At 46.0% G+C, this 26,958-nt stretch overlaps 1 protein-coding gene across 1 annotated transcript; it reads left to right on the top strand.

The window, feature by feature from the left end:
- The first annotated feature begins 3,593 nt into the window (after positions 1-3,593).
- On the top strand, positions 3,594-14,517 carry LOC134395811 (vomeronasal type-2 receptor 26-like). The gene is made up of 5 exons (XM_063121971.1): positions 3,594-3,674; positions 5,701-5,964; positions 8,045-8,275; positions 13,316-13,442; positions 13,607-14,517. Exons 1-5 carry the CDS (start codon positions 3,594-3,596, stop codon positions 14,515-14,517), a joined length of 1,614 nt encoding a protein of 537 aa, XP_062978041.1.
- Positions 14,518-26,958: the final 12,441 nt, after the last annotated feature.

Here is a 26,958-nt window from a genome sequence, read left to right as displayed (position 1 = left end):
AGAATCCTTACGGCAGCCATTGGACATATTGCATAGGGATTATGGGAGTTCTCATAGATCTTGCTAGCACCAGACTAATTTTGCGCTCTCTTGTATATTAAGGGACATCTGCAGCCATTCTGACCCCATTAACCTTCTCCTGACTCCAGACCTCTCAAACTCATAACTTTATATATCCTATACAAGCTGATCTGCATCCTGGCTCTTGTGAACATGCTTTTTTGTGAAAGTTTAGTCAAGCTCAACTGTCTCCTTGGTAATCCATGTCACAGTAGGGAGCCACACTTGGGAATTTTTGAAAACATGTTTCCTCCAGCTGTGCATGAAGCTGCACTGAGAGTTCAGGATGTGGCAGAGCAGATCTTCTCTTTAGAATTATCCAAATCATGGTGATTTTGGTCTTCTTCTCAACATTCCTCAAGGGATTTCTCTTAATATGGCCTTTGCTGTAAACATCAGAATCAAGAGCAACAGGAGGTGACGCCCAGCATGTGAGCCTGAAAGGACAGGAATATAAATGCCTCCTGTGCATTGGAGTGTATAGGGCAGGTGAGGAGGACTGTGTGGGCATGAGGCTGATGTCCTATCAACCTCTTCAGATGTGAAGCCATGCCCAGCTAGGCTCCATATGTATCAGGAAAGCCCCTGAAACTTTGGTCTTGAAGAGGGCTTGGCTTCTTCTGGTTCGCTGGACAGGGAGTTGGAATGAGGAGCCGTCACTAGGATGGAGGTTGGACCAGGTGTTGTCAAGATGGTTCTTATGTTGCTACTGCTGCTACTACTACTACTACTTCCCCAGGCAACGTCTGAGATGCTGTTGAAGTCCCAATGCCCCTTGACTTTGAAAAGGGGTAGAATGAGCCCAGTGAGCTATTACATGCCAGGAGACCAGCTCATTAGTGGGGTCATCTCTGCAACAATTCCATATCTTTCAGATATCCGCAAGTTTAGTAGGCCTCCATCTACCAGTCAACTTTTCAGGCAAGTCATGATGCAGTGATGGAGTTACCACTTCTTCAGTACTATGGAGCCCACTGTTCGATGTGGGAAAGGCTGGAACTTCAGTCATTCTTATAAATAATTGAAAAAGAAGCAATGTACTAATCTTGGAAATGAGACATTCGCTGGCCCCATTCAGAAGACACCTTAAACCACACCTTTAACTATGGTGGTTAAGCCAGAAAGCCTTACTCACCATGGTTAAAGCTGTGGCTTAAAGTGTCTTCTGAACACAGTCTGGTTTTCTGGCTTAACCACCATGGTTAAAACCATGGTTTAAGGTGACTTCTAAATGGGGCCATTAGCTTATTTTATAAACTCAAAATTTTACACCATGTTAATTAAATAATTTTGATAAATGGGTAGTTAATTCCCAGGTTTTCAAACAGGGAAAAGGGACTATAGACATCTCATTTCAAAATACACAGCAGGGGACAAAAATTGTGTGTATCCAGCTGAATTCATTGTACCGCTCTGTGCTAAGGTTGCTTAGAAAAATACTTTTATGCAGTTTTCCTTCTTGCCATTCTGTTTCTGAGCCCAATTTAAAGTGCTGGTTTTGACTTCTAAAGCCTTAAATCTTGGGCCCACAACCTGTGCATGCATTTGGGAATTTGAGATGTTGCCGTGGGCACCAACACAAAATGCCTAATCAGTGGATGACCACTTTGGTGTCTGTGGGTCTTAGGCTATGTCTTATTCAGACAAAACTTTTGCTCCATGTCTATTGGACACTGCAATGTATCTTTCATAAGAGATTATCTAATTCAGCTAATTCAGCTAATTGCTGGCTGTACAATACAGCAAATGCTACATTTAAATGTATGTATTGGCAACGTCCAGTTCGCAGAAAAAAATATTCACTAATATACACAGTCTTTAAATTATTTACTTACTTCTTGAAAAGTAACAAATGCTTAGCCAAAATAGATTCTAGGTGCCCTTTTGACAGCTAAAACAGTTTTATTACAACATTGGAAAGAGAAAAAACTATAATGCAATGGGTTGAAGTCCTTACAACACTTTCAATATCTGAAAGGGTGGCATACAGAAGTCCTCTTCAAATGGACACATATTTGGATATTTGGTACACTTTGTTGCAACCCAACTATAACTGCTAGAAAGTTGTGTGCATTTCATACAAATCCATGAATGCATTTATTTGCATTCCATTATTTAAAAATGGAAAAATAAATAAATGTAAAATATATATATTTTCAGCTGCCTGCAGGCACCACACCACGTTGGGGACCCATTCGTGGGTGCTTCTTTGGGGACTCCTCTCTTAAATTTATTGGGACCATAGAATCATAGAATAGTAGAGTTGGAAGGATCCTAAAAGGCCATCGAGTCCAACCCCCTGCTCAATGCAGGAATCCACCCTACAGCATCCTTGACAGATGGTTGTCCAGCTGCCTCTTGAAGGCCTCTAGTGTGGAAGAGCCCACAACCTCCCTAGGTAACTGGTTCCATTGTCATACTGCTGTAACAGTCAGGAAGTTTTTCCTGATATCCAGCCAGAATCTGGCCTCCTGTAACTTGAGCCCGTTATTCCATGTCCTATTTCCATTGTCATACTGCTCTAATAGTTGGGAAGTTTTTCCTGGAGAGAATCTACACAGCGGCATGAAGGCATCGTGAAGGCGCTTGCATGCGCCTGCAGGGCGCCTGCAGGGCGTCCCGAAACTCCTTGTGTAGATCCTGCCCACAGAAGAGACGGAGGAGGAGGCAGCGGCGGCGGCCCCGCATCGCCCCTCGCGGGGACAGGGCAAAAAGTTTCTGGGCTTGGCGCTTCCTTGCTGCTGCCGCTGCCGCCCACCTCCCCACCGGCCTCCTGCTGCCGGCGAAAGAGCCACCCGGTTCAGAGAGCTCGGCGGAAGAAGGCAGGGCGGCGGCGGCAGCAAGGACGCGCCGAGCCCGGAAACTTTTCGCCCCATCCCGCTGCCTCCTCCTCCGTCTCTTCTGTGGGCAGGATCTACACAAGGAGTTTCGGGACGCCCTGCAGGCGCACGCAAGCGCCTTCATGATGTCTTCATGCCGCAGTGTAGATCCGCCCCTGATGTCCAGCCAGAATCTGGCTTCCTGTAACATGAGCCCGTTATTCCGTGTCCTGCACTCTGGGAGGATCGAGAAGAGATCCTGGCCCTCCTCTGTGGGACAACCTTTCAAGTATTTGAAGAGTGCCATCATGTCTCCCCTCAATCTTCTCTTCTCCAGGCTAAACATGCCCAGTTCTTTCAGTCTCTCTTTATAGGGCTTTGTTTCCAGTCCCCTGATCATCCTGGTTGCCCTCCTTTGAACACGCTCCAGCTTGTCTGCATCCTTCTTCAATTGTTAATAAAGCATGCTCTGAATATGTTATTTCCATTGCATATTTTTGCAGAGTAAGAACCCAAAGTTTCAGGAAGATCCTGCCCTTCCTATTTGCCATTCACGAGATCAACCAGAATCCCAGGCTATTACCCAACATCTCCCTGGGCTACAGCATCCACGAAAGCTATTTTAATGTAAAAATAACTTCTGACACCGTATTAAGCTTGCTCTCTACTGGGCTGGCGAATGTTCCAAACTACAACTGTGGAAGACAGAATGACATGTTAGCTATTCTGGAAGAATTTGACTCGGAAATCTCCATCCAGATTTCAACCATGCTGGCCATCTACAAAATCCCACAGGTGGGGAAGACGATGTGTGGGCCAGTTTCAGGCTGGGTCTGATTCCACTTTCCAAACTCTATAGAGAACAGAAGTAGTGGGTATTTCAGCATTTGGAATCTTCTTTTTGTTGAATTTAATGTATGTATGTATGTATGTATGAATTATGTTTTTAATCTGCCCAATAAGAAGCATTCTAGGGACAGATTATGAAAAACTTAAAGACTAAAATGCAATGTAAACATTTTAAAAATATAAAACACACAGCGAAAGAGCCAGTGTGGTGTGGTGGTTAGAGTGTCGGGGGATTCTACAAGTCGTACTGAGGGTGCTTGCTTGTGCCCCCAGTGCGCCCCCAAAGCGATCGTGTAGCTTGCCTGTTCGAAGAGACAGGAAGAGGCAGAGCAGGAGGCGGCTTGGGAATCCATCCGCGACCTTGCCGCCGCCGCCCACCTCCCCACCGACCTCCTGCTGCCGGCGAAAGAGCCAGCCGGGTCGGAGAGCTTCTTCTGCTCTCCGCCCCACCTTCTTCCACCGAGCTCTCCGACCTAGCCGGCGAGGAGGTAGGTGGGCGGCGGCAAGCACCCTCAGTACAACCTGTGAAATCAGAGTTGGAGTCGGGAGATCTGGGTTCTAGTCCCCACTCGGCCATGGAAACCCACTGGGTGACTGGGCCAATCACAGACTCTCAGCCCAACCCACCTCACAGGGTTGTTGTTGTGAGGATAAAATGGAGGGGAGGAGGATTATGTACACCGCCTTGGGTTCCTTGAAGGAAAAAAGGTGGGATATAAATATAATAAATAAATCTATGTAAGAATACTAGAAAGCCCCTGGGCCAATTTTGCTCAAATATATATATATATATATATATATATATATATATATATATATATGCAGCAACAGCAACAACAGCAAAAGCCCTGAAGCTTGAACAGTGTACATGTTCCATCATAATGAAATGTGGCACAGAGGATCTACCTGAACGTGTAGCCCAATTTCAGAAGTATTGGGAGACGAATGGCCAAGTTACACAAGATTGCCCATTTTGCATAAATCTCCGCTGACATGAGCCATACAGGAGGAGGTGCAATGTGTGAGCAGAGCGAGACGGGAAACATTTCCCCCAGCGAAGTGTCCTCCTTGCAACTGATGGGATAACTCTCCATCGCAGGCTGGATTCCTGCACAATAGAGGCATTCAAGAGGCAGCTGGACAACCATCTGTCAGGGATGCTTTAGGATGGATTCCTGCATTGAGCAGGGGGTTGGACTCGATGGCCTTATAGGCCCCTTCCAACTCTACTATTCTATGATTCTATGAAAGGCCAGCATCACTCCCTTCATTATTAATAATTTTATTTATCTATTTATTTATTTATTTATTACATTTTTATACCGCCCAATAGCCGAAGCTCTAATAAATTTGAGGGAACAAACATTTGAGCTTTGGATGGAACCAAAATAAAACATTCATCTCTTCCTTTCCTTCCCAGGTCAGTTATGGTTTTATTTCTCTTGTTCTGAACGATAAAGCTCAATATCCTTATTTCTATCCAATGGTCCCAAAAGACGAAACACAGAATTTGAGGATTGTCAAACTCCTCCTGCATTTCAGGTGGACGTTGGTGGGTCTCGTTGCTCCAGACACCGCCAACGGAGAGAGGTTCATGAGGACCTTGACCCCTGAGCTCACCAGAAATGGTGTCTGTGTTGTTTTCACACAAAGCATACCAAGAATATTTACAGAACAAGTACAGATCAGTCCGACTTCATTCCTCAAGTCAGGACATGTCAATGTGTTTGTTCATGATGAAGAGAATACTTTCTTCTTAGCTGGAATATACTTTATACAAAAATACAGCCGCCACTTTATAAAACCAATTGCAGGAAATGTCTGGATCGTAACCGCTGTGTGGGACTTCACCTTGGAGCTGATGGATACTAGAATACCTACCCCACCCATCTATGGTATATTTTCTTTCCTTATACCGCCAAAGAAAGGGACCAAAAATGATGATGTTGAGCTCTTTTCCTCTTTTGTCAAGAAGTTTGGGGAGAAAGCATTTCGATGTTCTTATTCAAAGCATGCCTTGTCTGTGAAAGGCTGGACCAGATGCACAGAGAAAGAGAACCAGGAGGTCTTGCCCCAAGAGGACGTGGAGAGGATCCTGTCTCAAGACAACTACGTCATTTACAACACTGTCCAGGCTGTGGCCCGTGCCTTAGATGCTGTTTCTTCATCCAGATCCAGTAGGAGAGTGGTGAAGGGTGGAGACAGGCTGGACATTCAAAGGCTTCAGCCATGGCAGGTATTCCCTTTCCCATCACAGGTAGCTCTGTTGGACATGATGATCAAATGGTACAATTCCAGCATAGCTGTGTTGGAATTAGGATCTGAGAAAATGCCCAGTGCAGTAGTGTAGTACAATGTTGTGTATTTACACAGAAGACCCAGTGGTAGGGTGACCCTATGAAAAGGAGGACAGGGATCCTGTATCTTTAACAGTTGCATGGAAAAGGGAATTTCAGCATTTGTATATATGGGGAACCTGGTGACATTCCCTCTTCATCACAACAGTTAAAGGTGCAGGAGCTATACTAGAGTGACAAGATTTAAAAGAGGGCAGCTTTAACTGTTGTGATGAAGAGGGAATTTCACCAGGTTCCCCATATATACAAATGGCACCTGCTGAAATTCCCTTTTCAATACAACTGTTAAATGTACAGGAGCCCTGTCCTCCTTTTCATAGGGTCACCCTACCCAGTGGAGAAACTGGCCCCTCCTTTTGTCCCCGTACACTGGCCTTACAGGACATCTGGTCATGGCCCTGTCAGGATCAGACCTGTCCTGCATAGTGTGGGGGAAGGGGTTTCAGGAGGTCAGTCAGACTCAGAATATGGAAGAGGAGGAGGACTAGAGTGAGTGCTGCGCTGTGCCCGGTGCCCCTTTTAGCTTGGCGCTCTAGGCAGCCGCCTGAGTGGCCTCTATGGTAGCACCGGCCCTGCTTACTCCCAGTCAGATGTGTGTAGTCACTTACTTGGGAATAAGTCCTATTGAATTCTGTGGAGCTTATTTTTCAAGTGAACATATTGCATAACTGGCATATTATTGCTGCCTTTTAACAGTGCCCAGAATATAGCATCTGTCGGGGATGCTTTAGGGTGGATTCCTGCATTGAGCAGGGGGTTGGACTCGATGGCCTTATAGACACCATCCAACTCTGCTATTCTATGATTCTATGATTCTACCCTAGGAGGTGAGAATAAGACCAGGCCATGGTTTGCAGAATTCTTCTTAGGATGAAAACAGAAGTTGAATGTTTATGTCTAATACTAGAAGAAATACAAGTTCAACTTTAGCTTCTCAGGCCTTAGCTAGACCTACAGTAAAGTCCACGGGAGAGAAGGGGAGACCTTGCGTTGTGAATAACACGAGATCTTGCCCTCGTTTACAAGCAAGGCGCTATAACCTCAAGAAGAGAGGCGTCACGCCCGCCATTTTTTATTTTTAAAGGGCTGGCAGCACATGAGAGTTCAAGTGACTCCAGGTAAAAAAATAATTTTAAAAAAAGGATTTCCCACTCCCCCGACCCTAGCCCTGATGGGCACAGCACTCCTGAGGAGTGCTGCACCCCGTGAGCGGACCCCAGCTCTGTGCGAGTAATCACGCGGAGCCGGATCAAGCCACGGCAATGGGCCACACCTTCTGCGGTCCCGGGCTCAGTCCGGGACTGTGGAAAAAGCAGGCCCAAAGTGTACGGCTGTATCCTGGGGCCAGGGAGGGTTGATCTCTGCCTGATGCCAGGATCCCCTGTGCATCATCTGGATGCACAGGGATGATCCCGGGGTTCACAACAGGATAAACGCTGGTCTAGCTAAGGCCTCAGACTCTTAGAGGATACAGAAGGGTGACTTAGGAAAGAAACCAGGTCCCTGGCAAATGTTCATATGACACACACACAGCCACTGGAGTCTAGAGCCAGTTCTGAGTCATGGGTGATTCAAGCATGAAATGGGCAGAAGTCAGATATTGAGTGAGGTTTCTTGTTCACTAGAGCCTCGCGTGGTGCAGAGTGGTAAGCGGCAGTTACTGCAGCCGAAACTCTCCCCACGCCCTGAGTTCGATCCCAGCAGAAGCTGGTTCTCAGGCAGCCGGCTCAGGTCGACTCAGCCTTCCATCCTCCTGAGGTCAGTAAAATGAGTACCCAGCTAGCTGGGGGAAAGGTAACTGTGACTGGGGAAGGCAACGGCAAACCACCCAACTACAAGAAAACATCAGTGAAAACAGGCATCCCTCTAGGAGTCAGCAATGACTCAAGTGCTTGCAAGAGAGGTTCCTTTCCTTTCCTTCTTGTTCACTAAATGCTGTTTTTTCCTCTGTCATCCCAGCTTCACCCTTTCCTCAGAAATGCCCAGGTTTACAATACCTCCATCATGAATGAAGTGCACTTGGAGGAGAACGGAGACCTGGCCACTGGCCTTGACATTGTCAACTGGATGGTACTTCCCAATCGGACTTTGCTTAGACTCAAGTTTGGGAGTATAGGAAGTCAAGGATCCCCAGACCTCAAGATCACCATTGACCAGGATGCCAAAGTGTGGCCCAAGTGGCTTAAACAGGTGGGGGGAAATGGTTTGTGCTCTACACAGGATTGTCGTTAAAATGGGCTTGGAAGATTCAAAGGAATATAAGGAGCTGCTGTATAATGACCATTGATCCATGAAGGATCTTGGAATTGTTGTAGATCACAAGCTGAATAGGAGCCAACAGTGCGATATGGCTGCAAGAAAGGCAAATGCTATTTTGGGCTGCATTAATAGAAGTATAGCTTCCAAATCACGGGAGGTCCTGGTTCCTCTCTATTTGGCCCTGGTTAGGCCTCATCTAGAGTATTGCGTCCAGTTCTGGGCTCCACAGTTCAAGAAGGATGCAGACAAGCTGGAGCATGTTCAGAGGAGGGCAACCAGGATGATCAGGGGTCTGAAAACAAAGCCCTATGAAGAGAGACTGAAAGAACTGGGCATGTTTAGCCTGGAGAAGAGAAGATAGGGTGACCAACTGTCAGGATTTCCCCGGATTTGTCCTGGTTTTTGTTCTTTCCATGGTATCAGGGGGGATTTTCAATAATTTTCAATAATGTCTTGGAATGACACACCTTCCCCTTTAAGGCTGCCATTAGCATGGCAGGAAGGAATGATATGCTTTCTTGAGGCATGTCATTCCCCCACCCCGAGCTCCAATTGAGGTCTTAAAGGGGAAAGTGGGTCATTCGTGGACATTATAGAAAAGGCCCCAACTGGAGTGGATGGTGGTGGTGCAGAATGAAATCCTTTCCCCTCCTCCACTCCAATCAGGTTCTTTAAGGTGGCGGGGGAATAAAGTACTTTCTGCAGGACTCAGAAAGCTGCTTCCCCACACACACACACTAGGTGTCCTCTTTTTTGGTTTCCCAAATATGGTCACCCTAGAGAAGATGGAGGGGAGACATGAGAGCACTCTTCAAATACTTAAAAGGTTGTCACACAGAGGAGGGCCAGGATCTCTTCTCGATCCTCCCAGAGTGCAGGACACGGAATAACGGGCTCAAGTTAAAGGAAGCCAGATTCCAGCTGGACATCAGGAAAAACTTCCTGACTGTTAGAGCAGTACAACCATGGAATCAGTGACCTAGGGAGGTTGTGGGCTCTCCCACACTAGAGGCCTTCAAGAGGCAGCTGGACAACCATCTGTTAGGGATGCTTTAGGGTGGATTCCTGCATTGAGCAGGGGGTTGGACTCGATGGCCTTGTAGGCCCCTTCCAACTCTGCTATTCTATGATTCTATGATCCCAGTATTGCTGACACTGACTGGCAGCAGTGACTATCCAGGAATTCAAACCAAAAAGTAAGAGAGAATCCAATTCCTATCCAGGAATTCAAGCAGGTGCTTTTCCTACCTTGTCAGACCAAGGGTCCATCTAGTCGAGCACTCTGTTCATAGAGTAACCAAATAGGTATCGACCAGGAACCCAGAAACAGGACAAAGTGCAGCAGCACCCTCCCACCCATGTTCCCCAGCAACTGGTGCATACAGCTTCTAATACTGGAGTCTAATACTTTGACATCAGAACTAGCAGCCATTGATAACCTTCTCCTCAACGAATTGATCCAACCCCCATTTAAAGCCATCCAAATTGGTGGCCATCCCAATATCTTGTGGTAGTGAGTTCCATAGTTCAGCTATGTGCTTTGTGAAGAAGTTCTTCCCTTTATCTGTCATGAATCTGCAACCAATCATTTTCATGGGAGGATCCCATTGGGTTCTAATATTTTGAGAGACGGAGAAATTTAATTATTTATTTATTGTATTTATATAACACCCCATAGTCAAAGCTCTCTGGGTGGTTTACAAAGGTTAAAAACACTGAGCACTAAAAAAAAATTTACAAAAATTTAAAACCTACAAAAGCATAAAAACAACAATATCAAGTTAAAACAACTATTCTTGGGTCAGTTATATTTATTATTATTTATTTATTTATTTAGAATATTTATATACCGCTCCCCATTGAAAAATTTCGGAGCGGTGTACAAGGTAAAATGAAAATAAAAACAGAATAAAACAGTTAAAACAAAATTTAAAAAGAAGCAAAAATCAGAAATCCAAGGCTGCATGTTAAAGAAAGGCTTCTTGGAATAAAGATGTTTTCAGGAGGTGCCGAAAGGAGTACAAGGTCGGAGCCTGCCTGACCTCCAGAGGCAGGGAGTTCCCCAGGAGGGGCGCCACCACGCTGAAGGCTCTTCCCCTGGTGGATTCCAATCGGAGGATGGATCTAGGTGGAACCACCAGGAGCAGGCCCTCAGATGACCTCAGTGACCGGGCAGGTTGGTAAGGAAGAAGGCGCTCTCTCGGGTATCCTGGTCCCAAGTTGTTTAGGGCTTTGAACACAAGTACAAGAACCTTAAACCTGGCCCGGTAGTGAATAGGCAGCCAATGCAGTTCCCTCAGCAGAGGAGTTACATGCTGGAAAGGGGCAGCTCCAGTTATACGTTGTTAACTGCCTGGGAGAAGAGAAAGGTCTTGACCTGGAGCCGAAAAGATAACAACGTTGGCACCAGCCAAGCCTCATCAGGGAGATCATTCCATAATTGGGGGGCCACAACAGAGAAGGCCCTCTCCCTTTTTGTCATCCTCTGAGCCTCCCTTGGAGTAGGCACCCAGAGGAGGACCTTAGATGTTGAGCGCAGTGTACGGGTAGGTTCATGTTGGGAGAGGCGTTCCGTCAAGTATTGTGGTCCCAATCCATGTAAGGCTTTCTAGGTTAAAACCAGCACCTTGAATTGGGCTTGGGAACATATAGGCAGCCAATGCAAGTGGGCCAGAATTGATCTTATATGTTCGAACCTTCTGGTTCCGGGTATCAATCTGGCCACTGCATTTTGCACAAGCTGCAACTTCCAAACTGTCTTCAAAGGCAACCCCACGTACAGCGCATTGTAGTAATCTAATTTGGAGGTTACCAGAGCATAGACAATTGAAGCTAGGTAATCCCTGTCCAGATAGGGGCGTAGCTGGAACACCATACCAAGGCCACCTGATCCTCAAGTGACACAGACGGTTCTACGAGAACCCCCAAGCTACGAACCTGCTCCTTCAGGGGGAGTGCAACCCCATCCAGAACAGGTTGAACAACCACCATCTGGCCAGAAGAACCACCTACCAGCAGCATCTCAGTCCTGTCCGGATTGAGTCTCAGTTTATTAGCCCTCATCCAGTCCATTGTCGCAGCCAGGCACCGGTTCAGCACATCCACAGCCTCTCCTGTTGAAGATGCAAAGGAGAAATAGATCTGTGTGTCATCAGTGCACTGATGACAATGCACTCCAAAACTCCGGATGACCACACCCAATGGTTTCATGTACAGCTTGGGGAACAAGACTTACCCCTGAGGAACCCCATACTGGAGAGCAATGTTCCCCAAGCACCACCTTCTGGAGCCGACCAGACAGGTAGGAGTGGAACCCCTGCAATGTGGTACCTCCCACTCCCAACTCAGCCAGTCGCTCCAGAAGGATACCATGGTCGATGATATCAAAAGCTGCTGAGAGATCAAGGAGAATCAACAGAGTCACACTCCCCCTGTCCTTCTCCCGACATAGCTCATCATACAGGGTAACCAAGAGCGGATCTACACTGTGTACTGAAGGTGCTTGCGTGCACCTGCAGTACGCCTCCAAAGCGATCGTGTAGATCCTAGAAGGAAGAGGAAGAGGCAGCTGGGGAATCCGTCCGCGTCCTTGCTGCCGCCGCCGCCCACCTCCCTGCTGGCCTCCTGCTGCCGGCAAAAGAGCCACTCATCAGAAGAAGGCGGGGCGGAGAGCAGAAGAAGCTCTCCGACCCGGGTGGCACTTTCGTAGGGTGACCATATGAAAAGGAGGACAGGGCTCCTGTATCTTTAACAGTTGTATTGAAAAGGAAATTTCAGCAGGTGTCATTTGTATATATGGAGAACCTGGTGAAATTTCCTCTTCATCACAACAGTTAAAGCTGCAGGTGCCCTGCCCTCTTTTAAATCTGGTCTCTCTAGTATAGCTCCTGCAGCTTTAACTGCTGTGATGAAGAGGGAATTTCATCAGGTTCTCCATATATACAAATGATACCTGTTGAAATTCCCTTTTCTATGCAACTATTAAAGATACAGGAGCGCTGTCCTCCTTTTCATATGGTCACCCTACACTTTCGCCGCCAGCAGGAGGCCAGCAGGGAGGTGGGCGGCGGCGGCAAGGACACGGCCAGATTCCCCAGCCACCTCTTCCTCCGCCTCTTCCTTCTAGGATCTACACAATCGCTTTGGAGGCGCACTGCAGGCGCACGCAAGCGCCTTCAGTACGCAGTGTAGATCCGCTCCAAGACTGTTTCCGTGCCAAAACCAGGCCTGAAGCCCAACTGAAATGGATCCAGATAATCAGTCTCATCCAAGAGAGTCTGGCCTGGGCCCACAACCTCCCGCTCAAAGACCTTGCCCAGGAATGGAACATTTGCCACTGGCCTGTAGTTACTAAGATTTTCCAGGTCCAGGGAAGATTTCTTCAGGAGTGGTCTCTTTCAGACAGCCCGGGACCACTAATTCTCGCAGAGAGGCATTGATCACTTTCTTGGCCCAGCTGGCTGTTCCATCCCTGCTAGCTTTAATTAGCCAAGAGGGGCAAGGATCCGGTACAGAGAACCACCACAAACCTGTCCAAGCACCTTGTCAACATCCTCGAGCTGTTCCAACTGAAACTCATCCAAAGAAAATGGACACTTGGCATTCGTGCTGTACTGGGACAGGACTGCAATTATGCAACGTCTCAAACCAATCCAAGACCAATTGCTACAGCCCCCAAATCAATCAATCCCCAAACCACCGAAAGCAACCTCTGAACCGCTCAATAAATCTGAGCTGGATGGCTACTTGGGGATGAGATACAGCAAAGTAAGTCCAATTGAGGGACAAGGGGGGACGTGAAGGTCCTTGGTAAACTCACCACCAATATTCAGTTGTTTTAACTGCAAGTGTTTGGGCTTGTTTATAGGACTGGTTAATCTTTGATTTCATCCAGATACTGTTCTGTGTCTCCTTTCGATTGCTAAATTTGTCCTACACATTTTCCTTGATGTTCCCTGTGTTCATACTTAGCCCCTGCCCCGTTCCAGGTGTGTGGAAAGCTGTGGTCCTGGATTCAGGAAGCTGGTTCAGGAGGGAAGGCCTGCTTGCTGCTATGACTGCATTCCCTGTGCAGAAGGGACCATCACCACTCAGGAAGGTGGGTGACTCCATAGGAGAAGGCAGCCCCTGGGAAGGAAGGCAAAGATCCACCCAGGTGTTTCCTGTGAAGATTTATTAAAGGATTATTCTAAACTTGCTAGACAAGATGGACCCTTGGTCTAATTGAGCATGGCTTTTCTCATGCACTTATGATCTTTGCAGATGCAGCCCTTTGCACCAAGTGTCCAGAAGACCAGCATCCAAACAAGGACCGAGATCACTGTATCCCAAAGGAAATGACCTTCCTGTCCTATGAAGAATATCTGGGGATCATCCTAGCATCTCTTGCCCTCTTCCTGTCCTTCAGCACAGGCTTGGTGTTAGGAATCTTCATTCGATTCCTAGAAACTCCCATAGTCAAAGCCAACAACCGGGACCTCTCCTATGTTCTCCTCATCTCCCTCCTGCTTTCCTTCTTGTCCTCCTTCCTCTTCATCGGCCGGCCAAGGAAAGCCACCTGCCTCCTCCGACAAATGGCCTTCAGCATCAACTTCTCAGTTGCCGTCTCTTCTCTCTTGGCCAAAACCATCACTGTAGTCTTGGCCTTCTTGGCCACAAAGCCAGGAAACAAGGTGAGGAAATGGCTGGGAAAGACTTTAGCCAACACTGCAGTCATTTCTTGCTCCAGTGTTCAAGTTGTCATCTGCACCATCTGGCTGGGTATCTCTCCACCCTTTCCAGATTCAGACATGCACTCCCAGCCTGGACAGATCATCCTGCAATGCAACGAAGGGTCTGTCACCATGTTCTATGCTGCCCTTGGCTACATGGGCTTCCTGGCTGCCATCTGCTTCACCGTGGCTTTCTTAGCCAGGAAGCTGCCCGGGTCCTTCAATGAAGCTAAGCTGATCACCTTCAGCATGCTGGTCTTCTGCAGTGTTTGGGTGTCATTTGTGCCCACCTACCTGAGCACCAAGGGCAAATACATGGTGGCCGTGCAGGTCTTCTCCATCTTGGCCTCCAGTGCTGGGCTCCTGGGCTGCATCTTTCTTCCCAAGTGCTACATCATTGTACTGAGACCTCACCTGAATAGAAAGGAACATGTAATGATGAAAACCAAAGATAGCATCTGACACTTAGAGCTCCATCACATCACATTTTTTTACCTGGGTTGTCCCACACTATCCACCTCCATTTCAACAGTGCATCAAGCACTGATCACTGTCACATGTGTGCATTGTTGAACAATTTCAGTGCTATTTCAGAGCGTCCATCCTTTCACCTGTGTAGGCTTGCATCACTAACACACCTGTCTCCTCCTTTCTCCTTCCTTTGCAGTTCATTGGTTGTTATGGCTAGAGGGACTCTGAGATGGACGTGGGATGTGGGTTCCTTCCCTTGCCCTAATTCCTCTTTTCTCGTGTTTTATTTGTTTTATTTCTGCACAAATGCGGTTGATTGCAATTCTAGTAGGCTGAAATGGTGTAATGATTCAATGTGTATTTAAGGGATTAGGGAAAGTCAACCCCTTGCATGTCCACAGACTAGTCTACCTATCCTCGTTTCAATGAAGTATTGTTGCACTGTAGAACTTGGGAGAAAGGAGGTGAAAGAACATGCAATGCTTTCCCTAGGATCATTTTAACCAAGCTTGGAGAGATCCCTTTGGAACTCTTCACAATCCCTTTGTGTTCAACCTTAAATAATTTGGTGTCATCTGCAAACTTGGCCACTTCACTGCTCACTCCTAATTCCAGACCATTTATGAACAAGTTGAAAAGAATTGGTCCAAATACTGATCCCTGTGGGACCCCACTATTTACTTCCCTCCATTGGGAGAATTGACCATTTATTCCTACTCTCTGTTATCTGTTCTCTAACCAGTTATGGATCCATAAGAGGACCTCTCCTCTTATTCCATGACTGCTAAGTTTGTTAAGGAGACTTTGTTGGGGACTTTATCAAAAGTCCAAGTAAACAATGTCCGCTAGATCACCCCTGTCTACAAGTTTGTTGACACTCTCAAAGAATTCTAGTAGATTAGTGAGACAGGACTTGTCTTTGCAGAAGCCGTGTTGATTCTTCTTCAACAGGACCTGCCCTTCCATATGCTTACTAATTTTGTCTTTAAAAATGCTTTCCACCAATTTGCCTGGGACAGATGTCAAGCTAACCGGCCTATACTTTCCCGAATCCCCTCTGGATCCCTTTTTCGAAAATTGTGTTACCTTGGCCATCTTCCAGTCCTCTGGTACAGAGGCTGAGCTTAGGGATATGTTGCATATTTTTGTGAGGAGGTCCGCAATCTCATATTTGATAGGGTGACCAACTGTCAGGATTTCCCTGGATTTGTCCTGGTTTTTGTTCTTTCCATGGTGTCAGGGGGGATTTTCTATAATTTTCAATAATGTCCTGGAATGACACACCTTCCCCTTTAAGGCTGCCATTAGCATGGCAGGAGGGAGTGACATGCTTTCTTGAGGCACATCATTCCCCCACCCCGAGCTCCAATTGAGGTCTTAAAGGGGAAAGTGGGTCATTCGTGGACATTATAGAAAAGGCCCCATTGGAGTGGATGGTGGTGGTGCAGAATGAAATCCTTTCCCCTCCTCCACTCCAATCGGGTTCTTTAAGGTGGCGGGGGAATAACGTACTTTCTGCAGGACTCAGAAAGCTGTTTCCCCCCCACACACTAGGTGTCCTCTTTTTTGGTTTCCCAAATATGGTCACCCTAATATTTGAGTTCTTTGGGAACTCTAGGATGGATACCGTCTAGGCCTGGTAATTTATTTGCTTTCAATTTGTCCATAAGGTTGAGAACTTCATCTTTTGTCACCACTATTGCCTCACTTCCTCCAACTCCCTTCCTGAAAACATCAGTTCAGGCACAGGCATCTGTCCTGTATCCTCTGCAGTGAACACCAATGCAAAGAATTCATTCCGCTTCTCTGCAATCTCCCTGTCCTCCTTTAGTACTCCCTTAGCTTCATTGTCATCCAACGGTCCAACCCCTTCCCTACCTGGTTTCCTGCTTCTGATATATTTAAAGAATTCTTTATTGTTGGACTTGATATTATTAGCGATGTGCTCTTCAAAATGCTTTTTTGCATCTCTTATTGTCTCCTTGCATTGCCTTTGTGCTGCTTTTTATTTTCCTCACTTGGGCAAGACTTCCATTTTTTGAAGGAAGCCCTTTATTTATTTATTTATTTATTTATTACATTTATATACCGCCCGATAGCCGAAGTTCTCTGGGCGGTTTTCTACAACAGCTTCTTTGACACTGCTTGTTAACCATGCCGGTGACCTCTTGGACTTGGTGCTACCTTTCCTAACCTCTGCAATACATTTAAGTTGAGCTTCTATTATTGTGCTTTTGAGTAAGCTCCAGGCATTTTGCAAGAATTTAACCCCCTTGATTCTCTCTTTCAACTTTCTTTTCACTAGTTCTCTCATTTCAGAGAAGTTTCCTCTTTTGAAGTCAAGTGTGAATGCGTTGGATTTCCTGGGCAATTTCCCACTGAAGTATACAAAAAAAGTTGATCTTCATTCTGGCTTTTTCATGAAACGCTAGTCAAACTCTACTGTCTCCTTTGTAATCCACGTCAGAGTAGGGAGCCACACGTGGGAATTTTTGCAAGCATGTTTCCTGCAGCTGTGAATTTTTTTATTTATTTATTGCATTTTATTGCCCAATAGCCAAAGCTTTCTGGGTGGTTCACAAAAATTAAAACTATTCCAAGTGTAGAACAAACAGTTTAAAAACAATATAATACAAAAGCACAATGAGAGACAGGGCCTTTTGAGTGGTGGCCCCCAGACTATGGAACGAGCCCCCTGATGAGGCTCACCTAGCACCAACACTGCTATCTTTCCAGCACCAGGTTAAGACTTTCCTCTTTGCCCAGGCATATGGCAGCACATCTTAATCACCCACATGTTTATTTTTTAAATGGTTTTTAATGCTTTATGTGTGTATGTTCTGTGTTTTAGAATTTCATATTTTGTATACTTGTTTTTAATCTCAATTTTAGAATTTCTGTAAACTCCCCAGAGAGCTCTTGCTATGGGGGGTGGTATATAAGTGTAATAAATGAATAAATCTATATAAATAAAAATGTAAATGTTCGTTCGAAACAGACGTTATATCTCCGAAAGTTCTTCACCGATTGCATTGAAATTTTGACACAATGTTGGATTCGAATACGCGAGCGTTGTTATGTAAATATGTTCTATATGGGGACAAAAGTTTTTCTTAAAATCGAAGAAATAGGCCTCCTCAAAACCAGTCCTGCTGATCATTGTGACATCGCCAACCAGTAGGCCAATCCACTGCCTCTGCCTCCTCTCCTATTTGCATGTTCTCTCACAATTGGCTGAGTGAATATAGATGTCACACCTGTGACAGTTACACGTTCTGAAGAAAGGTAACTGCCAGGAGTTTCCACTAACCTCCTCACCGTAAAAACATCCTTTTTAAAAAATCAAACAGTAGGCCAATCCAGTGCCTCTGCCTCCTCCCCTATTTGCATGTTCTCTCCTATTTGCTCTTATAGATCATTGTGACATCGCCAACCAGTAGGCCAATCCACTGCCTCTGTCTTCTCTCCTATTTTCATGTTCTCTCCTATTTGCTCTTATAGGTATTTGTGACATCGCCAACCAGTAGGCCAATCCACTGCCTCTGCCTCCTCTCCTATTTGCATGTTCTCTCACAATTGGCTGAGTGAATATAGATGTGACACCTGTGACAGTTACACGTTCTGAAGAAAAGTAACTGCCAGGAGTTAACCTCCTCACGGTAAAAACATCCTTTTTTAAAAACCAAACAATCTGCTTTACTTCATCCAAATAATGCCTCGCAGAAGATCACACTTAGGTCGTCGTACTCGCAGAGCAGAAGCACTGCGACGAGAAATTGCAAATCAGACTGAGGAAGAATGGGCATCAGCACTGTTGTGGAAGCAGATGAAGCGGTTAATTATCCAACAGAATTTTTGAATTCACTCGATCTGCCAGGGATGCCACTGCATGTACTGCAATTGAAAATCGGCCTGCCAATTATCATGTTGCAAAATATCAACCAGCCAAAACTTTGCAACGGCACGCAGCTTGCAGTAAAAAAATTACTGAGCAACGTCATAGAAGCAACAATGTTGACAGGACCTTTCAAAGGTGAAGATGTCCTCATTCCTCGCCTTCCTATGATTCCAACAGATATGCCATTTCAATTTAAGAGATTGCAATTTCCAATTCGATTGGCGTTTGCAATCACCATCAACAAAGCTCAGGGCCAATCTTTAGAATTGTGCGGTTTAGATCTAGACACAGATTGCTTCTCACATGGACAATTATATGTTGCGTGTTCTAGAGTCGGCAAACCAGACAATCTCTGTATCTACACAGACAATGGAACAACCAAAAATATTGTATATCCACAAGCATTGTGAAATTAAACATATTAGAAACATCCGCTTTGTCTTTTCTTTCTTTTCAATTTAACCAGACTGAGCCACAGCAACGCGTGGCCGGGTACAGCTAGTCATAAATAAAATCAGCAGCAGTACAGGAATACAAATTTAAAATACAAATTAAAAACAGCGAAGTTAAAATTAAATTTATTGGCTGTTAAAGTATTGAGAGAATAAAGAGGTCTTCAAGCCATCTTGAGATTTCGGGATGTGGCAGAGGTGATTTCCTCCTCTTTATAATTATCAAAATCATGGTGATTTATTTGTCTTCTTCTCAATATTCCTCAAGGGATTTTTTCCTAGCCTTGCTTTTGTCGTAAACATCAGAATCAAGAGCAACATGAGGAGACACCTTGCATGTGAGACTGAAAGGGCAGGCATATGAAATGCCTCATGTGCCATGAAGAGCTGAGGATGAGGTTTAGGGCAGGTGAGGAGGACTATGTGAGCGTGAGTTTATGTCCTATCAACCTCTTCAGATGTGAAGGCATGGCCAGCTGAGCTCCATTAATATTGGGAAAGGCCCTGTAACTTTGGTCTTGAAGAGGGCTTGGCTTCTCCTGTTTAGCTAGAAAGGGAGTTGGAATGAGGAGCCGTCACGAGGATGAAGGGTGGGCCAGGTGTAGCCAAGATGATTCTTACGCTGTTGATGCTGCTGCTGCTGCTCCCCCAGACAACTTCTAGGATGCTGCTGAAGGCCCAATGTTCCTTGACTTTGAAAAGGGGTAGAATGAGCCGAACAAGCTATTACATGCCAGGAGACCACCTCATTAGTGGAGTCATCTCTGAAACAATTGCATATTTTTCAGATACAGACATTTTCAGGAGGCCTATGTCTACCAGTCGTCTTCACAGGCAAGTCATGATGCAGTGATGGAGTTACTGCTACTTCACTTCCTTCTGATTTCATGACTGAGTTCCAATTATGCCTTACTTACCAGGGATTTCCCCTCCATTATCTGGTTCCTGACCCAGGCAAAGAGCTTGTTTTATTTGCCTTTGGGGGAATTCTTTGGAGGTTGCATCTACACTTAAGCCCCATCCCGTGCTCAGCCTGCCATTTCATATGCTAGAGGTGGCTGTGTTTCTTTTGCAAAGGCTGGGACTTCAGTGTAGCTGTTCGATAAACAACTGAAAATAAAGCAATATACCAATTCTGGAAATTATATTTTCATTAGCTTATTTTCTAAACCCAACATTTTATAGCATGTTAATTAAATAATAGGAAAAACTTCCTGACTGTTAGAGCAGTACGACAATGGAACCAGTGACCTAGGGAGGTTCTGGGCTCTCCCACACTAGAGGCCTTCAAGAGGCAGCTGGACAGCCATGTGTCAGGGATGCTTTAGGGTGGATTCCTGCATTGAGCAGGGGGTTGGACTCGATGGCCTCAAGGCCGGTGCTACCATAGAGGCCACTCAGGCAGCCGCCTAGAGCGCCAAGGTAAGGGGGGCGCTGAGCCGCTCTCCCACAGTGGTTCTGAGAGGGTGGCTTCCGGGTGCGCTGTTCCGAAGCCGCCCGTCCGCCCCAGCATCCTGGCTTTGCTTCAGCTGGGCACTCACCCAGCCGAAGCGAAGCCACACCCGCCCCCCTCACTCCAGCGTCCTGTCTTTGCTTCGGCTGCGGTGCCCAGCCGAAGCGAAGCCAGGACACTAGGGTGGGCGGGCGGCTTTGGAAGAACGTGCTCAGAAGTCTCTCTCCCAGAGCAGCTTCTGGCCAGGTGCGCCATTCTGACGCTGCCCGCCCACTGGCCCACCCCACCCCAGCATCCTGGCTTCGCTTTGGCTGGGTGGGCGCCTAGCCGAAGCAAAGCCAGAACGCTAGGTTGGGGGGGCGGGCAGGCAGCTTCGGAACAGCGCCCCAGAAGTCGCTCTCCCAGTGCCCAGGTACACTGGGGTGGGGGTGAAGGTGGGTGGGTGAAAGCAGCTCACCTGCCTAGGGTGCAAAATAGTCTGGCACCAGCCCTGGATGGCCTTATAGGCCCCTTCCAACTCTGCTATTCTATGATTCTATGACAATTTTGATGAATGGGCTGTCGATTCCCAGGTCATTGCTGAAGGGCAGGCAGGTTCTCAAACGGGGAAAAGGACTATAGATCAGTGCGCTACCTTGTGCCATCTCAATTCAAAATGCACAGGAGGGGACAAGCATTGTGTTTGTTGTACAGCCCTTTGGATAGCAAACCTAGAGAGAGATTTGTATTCAGTTTTCCTTCTTGCCATTGTGCTTCTGAGCCCAATTTAAAGGGCTGGTTTTGACCTTTAAATATTTAAATCTGGGACTCACAACCTATCTGGACCTGTGCGCACATTTGGGAATTTGAGATATTAATGCTGAATGAATGCTTGGAGGCAGTAATGGGCTGGATGAGGAAAAACAAACTGAACCTGAATCCAGACAAGACGGAGGTGCTTGCTGTCAAAGGCCAGAACCTGGGTTTGGAGGTGTGTCAACCAGTTCTGGATGGGGTTATACTCCCTCTGAAAGTCTGCGTTCACAGCTTGGGGGTGCTTCTGGATCCGTCACTGCAAATGACAGCTCAGATAGATGTGATGGCCAGGAGTGCCTACTATCAGCTTCAGCTAATACGCCAGCTGCGCCCCTTCCTAGAGTCGGAAGACCAAAAGATGGTAGAGCACGCGCTGGTAACTTCAAGGCGCGACTTCTGCAATGAGCTCTACATAGGGCTACCTTTGTGCCTAGTCTGGAAACTTCAACTAGTTCAAAACAGGGCAGCCAGGATGGTCACCAGTACACCTAGCGGTGACCACATCACACCAGTCTTAAAATCTCTTCACCGGCTGCCAATTAGTTTCCGGGCGAAGTATAAAGTGTTGGTTGTTACCTTTAAAGTCCTACATGGTTTGGGTCCAGGCTACCTGCGGGATCGCCTTCTCCCGTATAATCTGCCCCACACACTCAGGTCTTCTGGGAAGAATTTACTATAGCCAACAAAAACAAGGCTGACAACTATTACCCAGAGGGCCTTTTCTTCTGCTGCTCCCAGTTTGTGTAATGACCTGCCGGGAAAGATTCGTCAATTTAACATTTTTCCGGAATTTAAGAAAGCCATCAAGACTGATCTCTTAAGGCAGGCCTAGCCAGTTGAATTTTAAGATGCCTTTTTAATAATGTGCTGCTTTTAATAATGTATTTGTTTTAAATGTTTTAATCAATGATATGAATTTTATGGTGTTTGCATTTGTGTTGTACCCCGCCTCGATCCAGAGGGAGAGGCAAGAAACAAATAAATAAATGTATTACTGTTTTACTCTTTACAGCACCATGTACATTGATGGTGCTATATGAATAAATTATTATTATTATTATTATTATTATTATTATTATTATTATTATTATTGTGGACACCAACACAATAATGCCTAATCAGTGGATGACCACTTTGGTGTCCCCTTTTCACACCTGTGGGTATTAGGCTACGACTGGAGCGTGTTCAGAGGAGGGCAACCAGGATGATCAGGGGTCTGGAAACAGAGCCCTATGAGGAGAGACTGAAAGAACTGGGCATGTTGAGCCTGGAGAAGAGAAGATTGAGGGGAGACATGATAGCACTCTTCAAATACTTAAAAGTTTGTAAGGGCCAGAGAAGGGCCAGGGTCTCTTCTCGATCCCCCCAGAGTGCAGGACACGGAATAATGGGCTCAAGTTAAAGGAAGCCAGATTCCGGCTGGACATCAGGAAAAACTTCCTGACTGTTAGAGCAGTGCGACAATGGAATCATTTGTGTTTTTAACCTCTTGGTTGTTTTATGATGGTTTTAATTTTTGTGAACCGCCCAGAGAGCTTCGGCTATTGGGCGGTATAAAAATGTAATAAATAAATAAATAAATAAATCAGTTACCTAGGGAGGTTGTGGGCTCTCCCACACTAGAGGCCTTCAAGAGGCAGCTGGACAAGCATCTGTCGGGGATGCTTCAGGGTGGATTCCTGCATTGAGCAGGGAGTTGGACTCGATGGCCTTGTACGCCCCTTCCAACTCTGCTATTCTATGATTCTATGATTCTATGACTTATTCAACCAAAATTTTTGCTCCGTGCCTATTGCACAGAGCAATGTATCTTTCATAAGGGATTATCTAATTCAGCTAATTGCTGGCTGTGCAATACAGCAAATGCTATATTTAAACATGTGTTTTGGCAATGTCCAGTAGTTGCTTCTTTCTATGGGGAGGTTATTACACAGAAGAAATATTCACTGTTATACACAGTCTTTTAAATGATTTACTTACTTCATGAAAACTAACAAATGTGCAGCCAAAATGGATTCTCAGTGCCCTTTTGACAGCTGAAAGAGTTGTATTACAACATTGGAAGGAGAAAAACTCACCTCCTATAATGCAATGGGTTGAAGTCCTTACAACACTTTCAATATTTGAAAGGGTGGCATAGAGAAGTCACCTTCAAATGAATTCTTATTTGGATGTTTGATACTCTTTGTTGCAACCGATAGATAATTGCTAGAAAGTTGTGTGGATTTCATACAAAACTATGTATGCATTTATTTAGATAAATAAATAAATGTTTAAAAAATTCAGTTCCCTGCAGGCACCACGTTAGGGACCCAACGGTGGGTGCTACTTTGGGGACCCCTGTCTTAAATTGTTCCTAAATGTATTTTTAATGCTAACAACCCCTTGAAGAAGGCCTTTGGAAGGACATAGGCTGAAACGAGACTGGAGCATCAACCCTATGAGGGAAGGTTATATCAACTGGGATTTTTTAGCTTGGAAAAAAGGAGGCTAAGGGGAGACATGATAGAGGTGGACAAAATGATGTGTGGTGTGGAGAATGTGGACAGGGAGACCTTTTTTCTCCCTCTCTCAAAATACTAGAACCCAAAGGGGTCATTATCCCATGAAACTGATGGGTGGGAGATCCAGGACAAAGAAGAGGAAGGACTTCTTCACACAGCACATAGTTAAATTATGGAACTCACTACCACAAGATGTCGTGATGGCCACCAATTTGGATGGCTTTAAAAGGCGGTTATTATTATTATTATTATTATTTATTTATATAGCACCATCAATGTACATGGTGCTGTACAGATAACACAGTAAATAGCAAGACCCTGCCGCATAGGCTTACAATCTAATAAGATGTAGTAAACAATAAAGAGGGAAGGAGAATGCAAACAGGCACAGGGTAGGGTAAACAGGCACCGGGTAGGGAGAAGCTAACAGTATAGAGTCAGAACAAACTCAATATTTGAAGGCTATAGGGAAAAGAAAAGTTTTTAGCTGAGTTTTAAAAGCAGTGATTGAGTCTGTAGTTCTCAAGTGTTCTGGAAGAGCGTTCCAGGCGTAAGGGGCAGCAGAAGAAAAAGGACCAAGCTGAGTAAGGGAAGTGGAGGTCCTTGGGCAGGCGAGAAGCATGGCATCAGAGGAGCGGAGAGCACGAGCGGGGCAATAGTGTGAGATGAGAGAGGAGAGACAGGAAGGAGCTAGACCGTGAAGAGCTTTGAAGGTCAGCAGGAGAAGTTTATATTGGATTCTGGAGTGAATTGGAAGCCAATGAAGAGATTTCAGAAGTGGAGTGACATGGTCAGAGCGGCGGGCCAGGAAGATGATCTTAGCGGCAGAGTGGTGGACAGAGACCAGCGGACTGATGTGAGAAGAAGGAAGGCCAGAGAGAAGAAGGTTGCAGTAGTCCAACCAAGAGATAACCAGTGCGTGAACGAGAGTCTTGGCAGAAGAGACAGACAAAAATGGTCGAATCCTGGCGATATTGTACAGGAAGAAACGACAGGATTTAGCTACTGCCTCGATGTGAAGAGTAAAGGAGAGCGAGGAGTCAAATATAAAGCCAAGACTACGAGCTTCCTTGACCGGAGTAAGCGTTACATCGTTGACAGTAAGAGAGAATGAGAGGTGAGGAGAGGGTTTAGGAGGAAAAACAAGCAATTCAGTCTTTGCCATGTTAAGTTTCAAACGACGATGAAGCAGCCATGCTGAGATATCTGAAAGACATGCCGAGATACGATCGTGAACATCAGGAGAAAGTTCCGGAGATGAGAGATATAATTGTGTATCGTCGGCATACAGGTGATATTGGAGGCCGTGAGATTGAATAAGCTTACCCAAGGGCAGCATGTATAGAGAGAACAACAACGGGCCAAGCACCGAGCCTTGCGGAACCCCAACTGAAAGGGGAAAAGAGGAGGACGAGCTGCCGTTAGCCGACACGCTGAAAGAGCGACCCTCTAGATAGGAGGCGAACCAGTTATAGACAGAGCCACAGAGTCCAAGGTCATGGAGGGAATCTAAGAGAAGATCGTGATCAACCGTGTCAAAGGCTGCGGTTAGATCGAGGAGAATAAGAACGGAATAATGGCCTTTAGACTTGGCAGTAAGAAGATCATTGGTGATCTTGGTAAGGGCTGTTTCAGTGGAATGCAAAGGACGGAAGCCAGATTGAAAGGGATCCAGAGCAGAGTTATTAGAGAGAAAGTCAAGACAACGAGAGTAGACCAGACGTTCCAGGATCTTTGAGACAAAGGGCAGGAGAGAGACAGGTCGGTAGTTAGACAGGGATAGTCGATCAAGAGTGGGTTTTTTGAGAATGGGAGAGACTGTAGCATGTTTAAAAGCAGAAGGAAATGAGCCAGAGGACAGAGAAGAATTAATGATGTGAAGCAAGGACGGGAGGATAGCGGGGATAAGATTAATAAAGACGCGAGAGGGAATCGGATCACGAGAACAAGTGGAAGGCTTCGACGAGCGCAGTATTTTAGACAGTTCATCAGCTGAGACCGAAGGGAACGCCGAGAGAGTTGCAGGAGGAACTGACAGGTGAGGCACAGGAGCTGGAAGCAGAGCAGAGCTGGCTAGATCGGAGCGTATAGTTTGGATTTTACCATTGAAGAAAGAGGCAAAGTCATTGGCAGACAGAGAGGCGGGGAGAGATGGTGGATTAGGCTTCAGAAGAGAATTGAAGGACGCGAAGAGCCGCTGAGGGTGCTTAGCATTTGACTGGATCAACGTTGAGTAGTGCTGCTGTTTGGCCAGTGAAATGGCAGAAGAGAAAGAGGAGAGAACAAATTTATAGTGGACAAAGTCCGCCCAGTCCTTGGTCTTACGCCACAGGCGTTCGGCTGCCCGGGAACAAGAGCGAAGGTAGCGGAGGAAAGAGGTGAGCCACGGTTGGGGTTGAGAGGGGCGAACTATCCGAGTTGTAGATGGAGCAAGATTATCAAGAGTTGAAGATAAGGAGGAGTTAAAGGAGGAGACGGCTGAGTCCAAGGAGACGGCTGTGTAGACAGAAGGAAGAGAGGAGGCTAAATTGGATAGAGTCCTGGAGGAGAAGGCTATAAATGGCTACTAGCCCTCATGGTTGTGTGCTGTCTCCAGTATTCGAGGCAATAAGCCTTTGTGCCCCAGTTGCTGGGGAACATGGGTGGGAGGGTGCTGTTGCACCATGTCCTGCTTGTTCATCCCTGGCCGATGGCTGTTTGCCCACTGTGTAAACAGAGTGCTAGACTAGATGGACCCTTGGTGTGATCCAGCATGGCCCTTGTTATGTTTTTTATGCTTGTACAAATAAATCTTTTTGCATCCTGAGGATTTGTTTCTCTCTTCTTTGGATCTGAATTGGAGGCTTTCCCTCTTTTGGTTTAATTTGTTTGGGACCAAATTGCTTGAAGGACTGTATTATATCACCCTGCACAGCAAGAGAGGCCCTTCTCTTCTGCCCACCGGTGAAAGCAGCTAGATGGGGTCTTCTCTCCACTGGCCCCATCTAGCTGATATGGTGGTGGTCGTTGAAAAGCTGCACACTGGTCACCACATACCTGCATGTTCCTTGAAAGATTGTGCATGCTCAGTTCCAGCACTGCAGTTTACATCTGTCCTGCTTCGGTTTTCAAATTGATCATGGCTATTGACCCTTCAACAAGGATATTCCACCACCCCACTCCATCTCAACACACAAAAGCAATTTCTTGGGATTCACCGTTGTGCTTGGGATTTCGATCTTTGTTAAGCATGTGTAAAGTCTTAGAAAACAATTTCAGGTTTGTGCTGTCAATGAAGCACGATCTGAATGTGTTATTTCCATTGTTTATTTTTGTAGCAAAGAAACCCAA

This window comes from Elgaria multicarinata, chromosome 3 (genome assembly GCF_023053635.1).
Source record: "Elgaria multicarinata webbii isolate HBS135686 ecotype San Diego chromosome 3, rElgMul1.1.pri, whole genome shotgun sequence".
NCBI lineage: Eukaryota > Metazoa > Chordata > Lepidosauria > Squamata > Anguidae > Elgaria > Elgaria multicarinata.
Note: the sequence above shows the minus strand (reverse complement) of the source record. Positions and strands in the feature narration are given on the sequence as shown.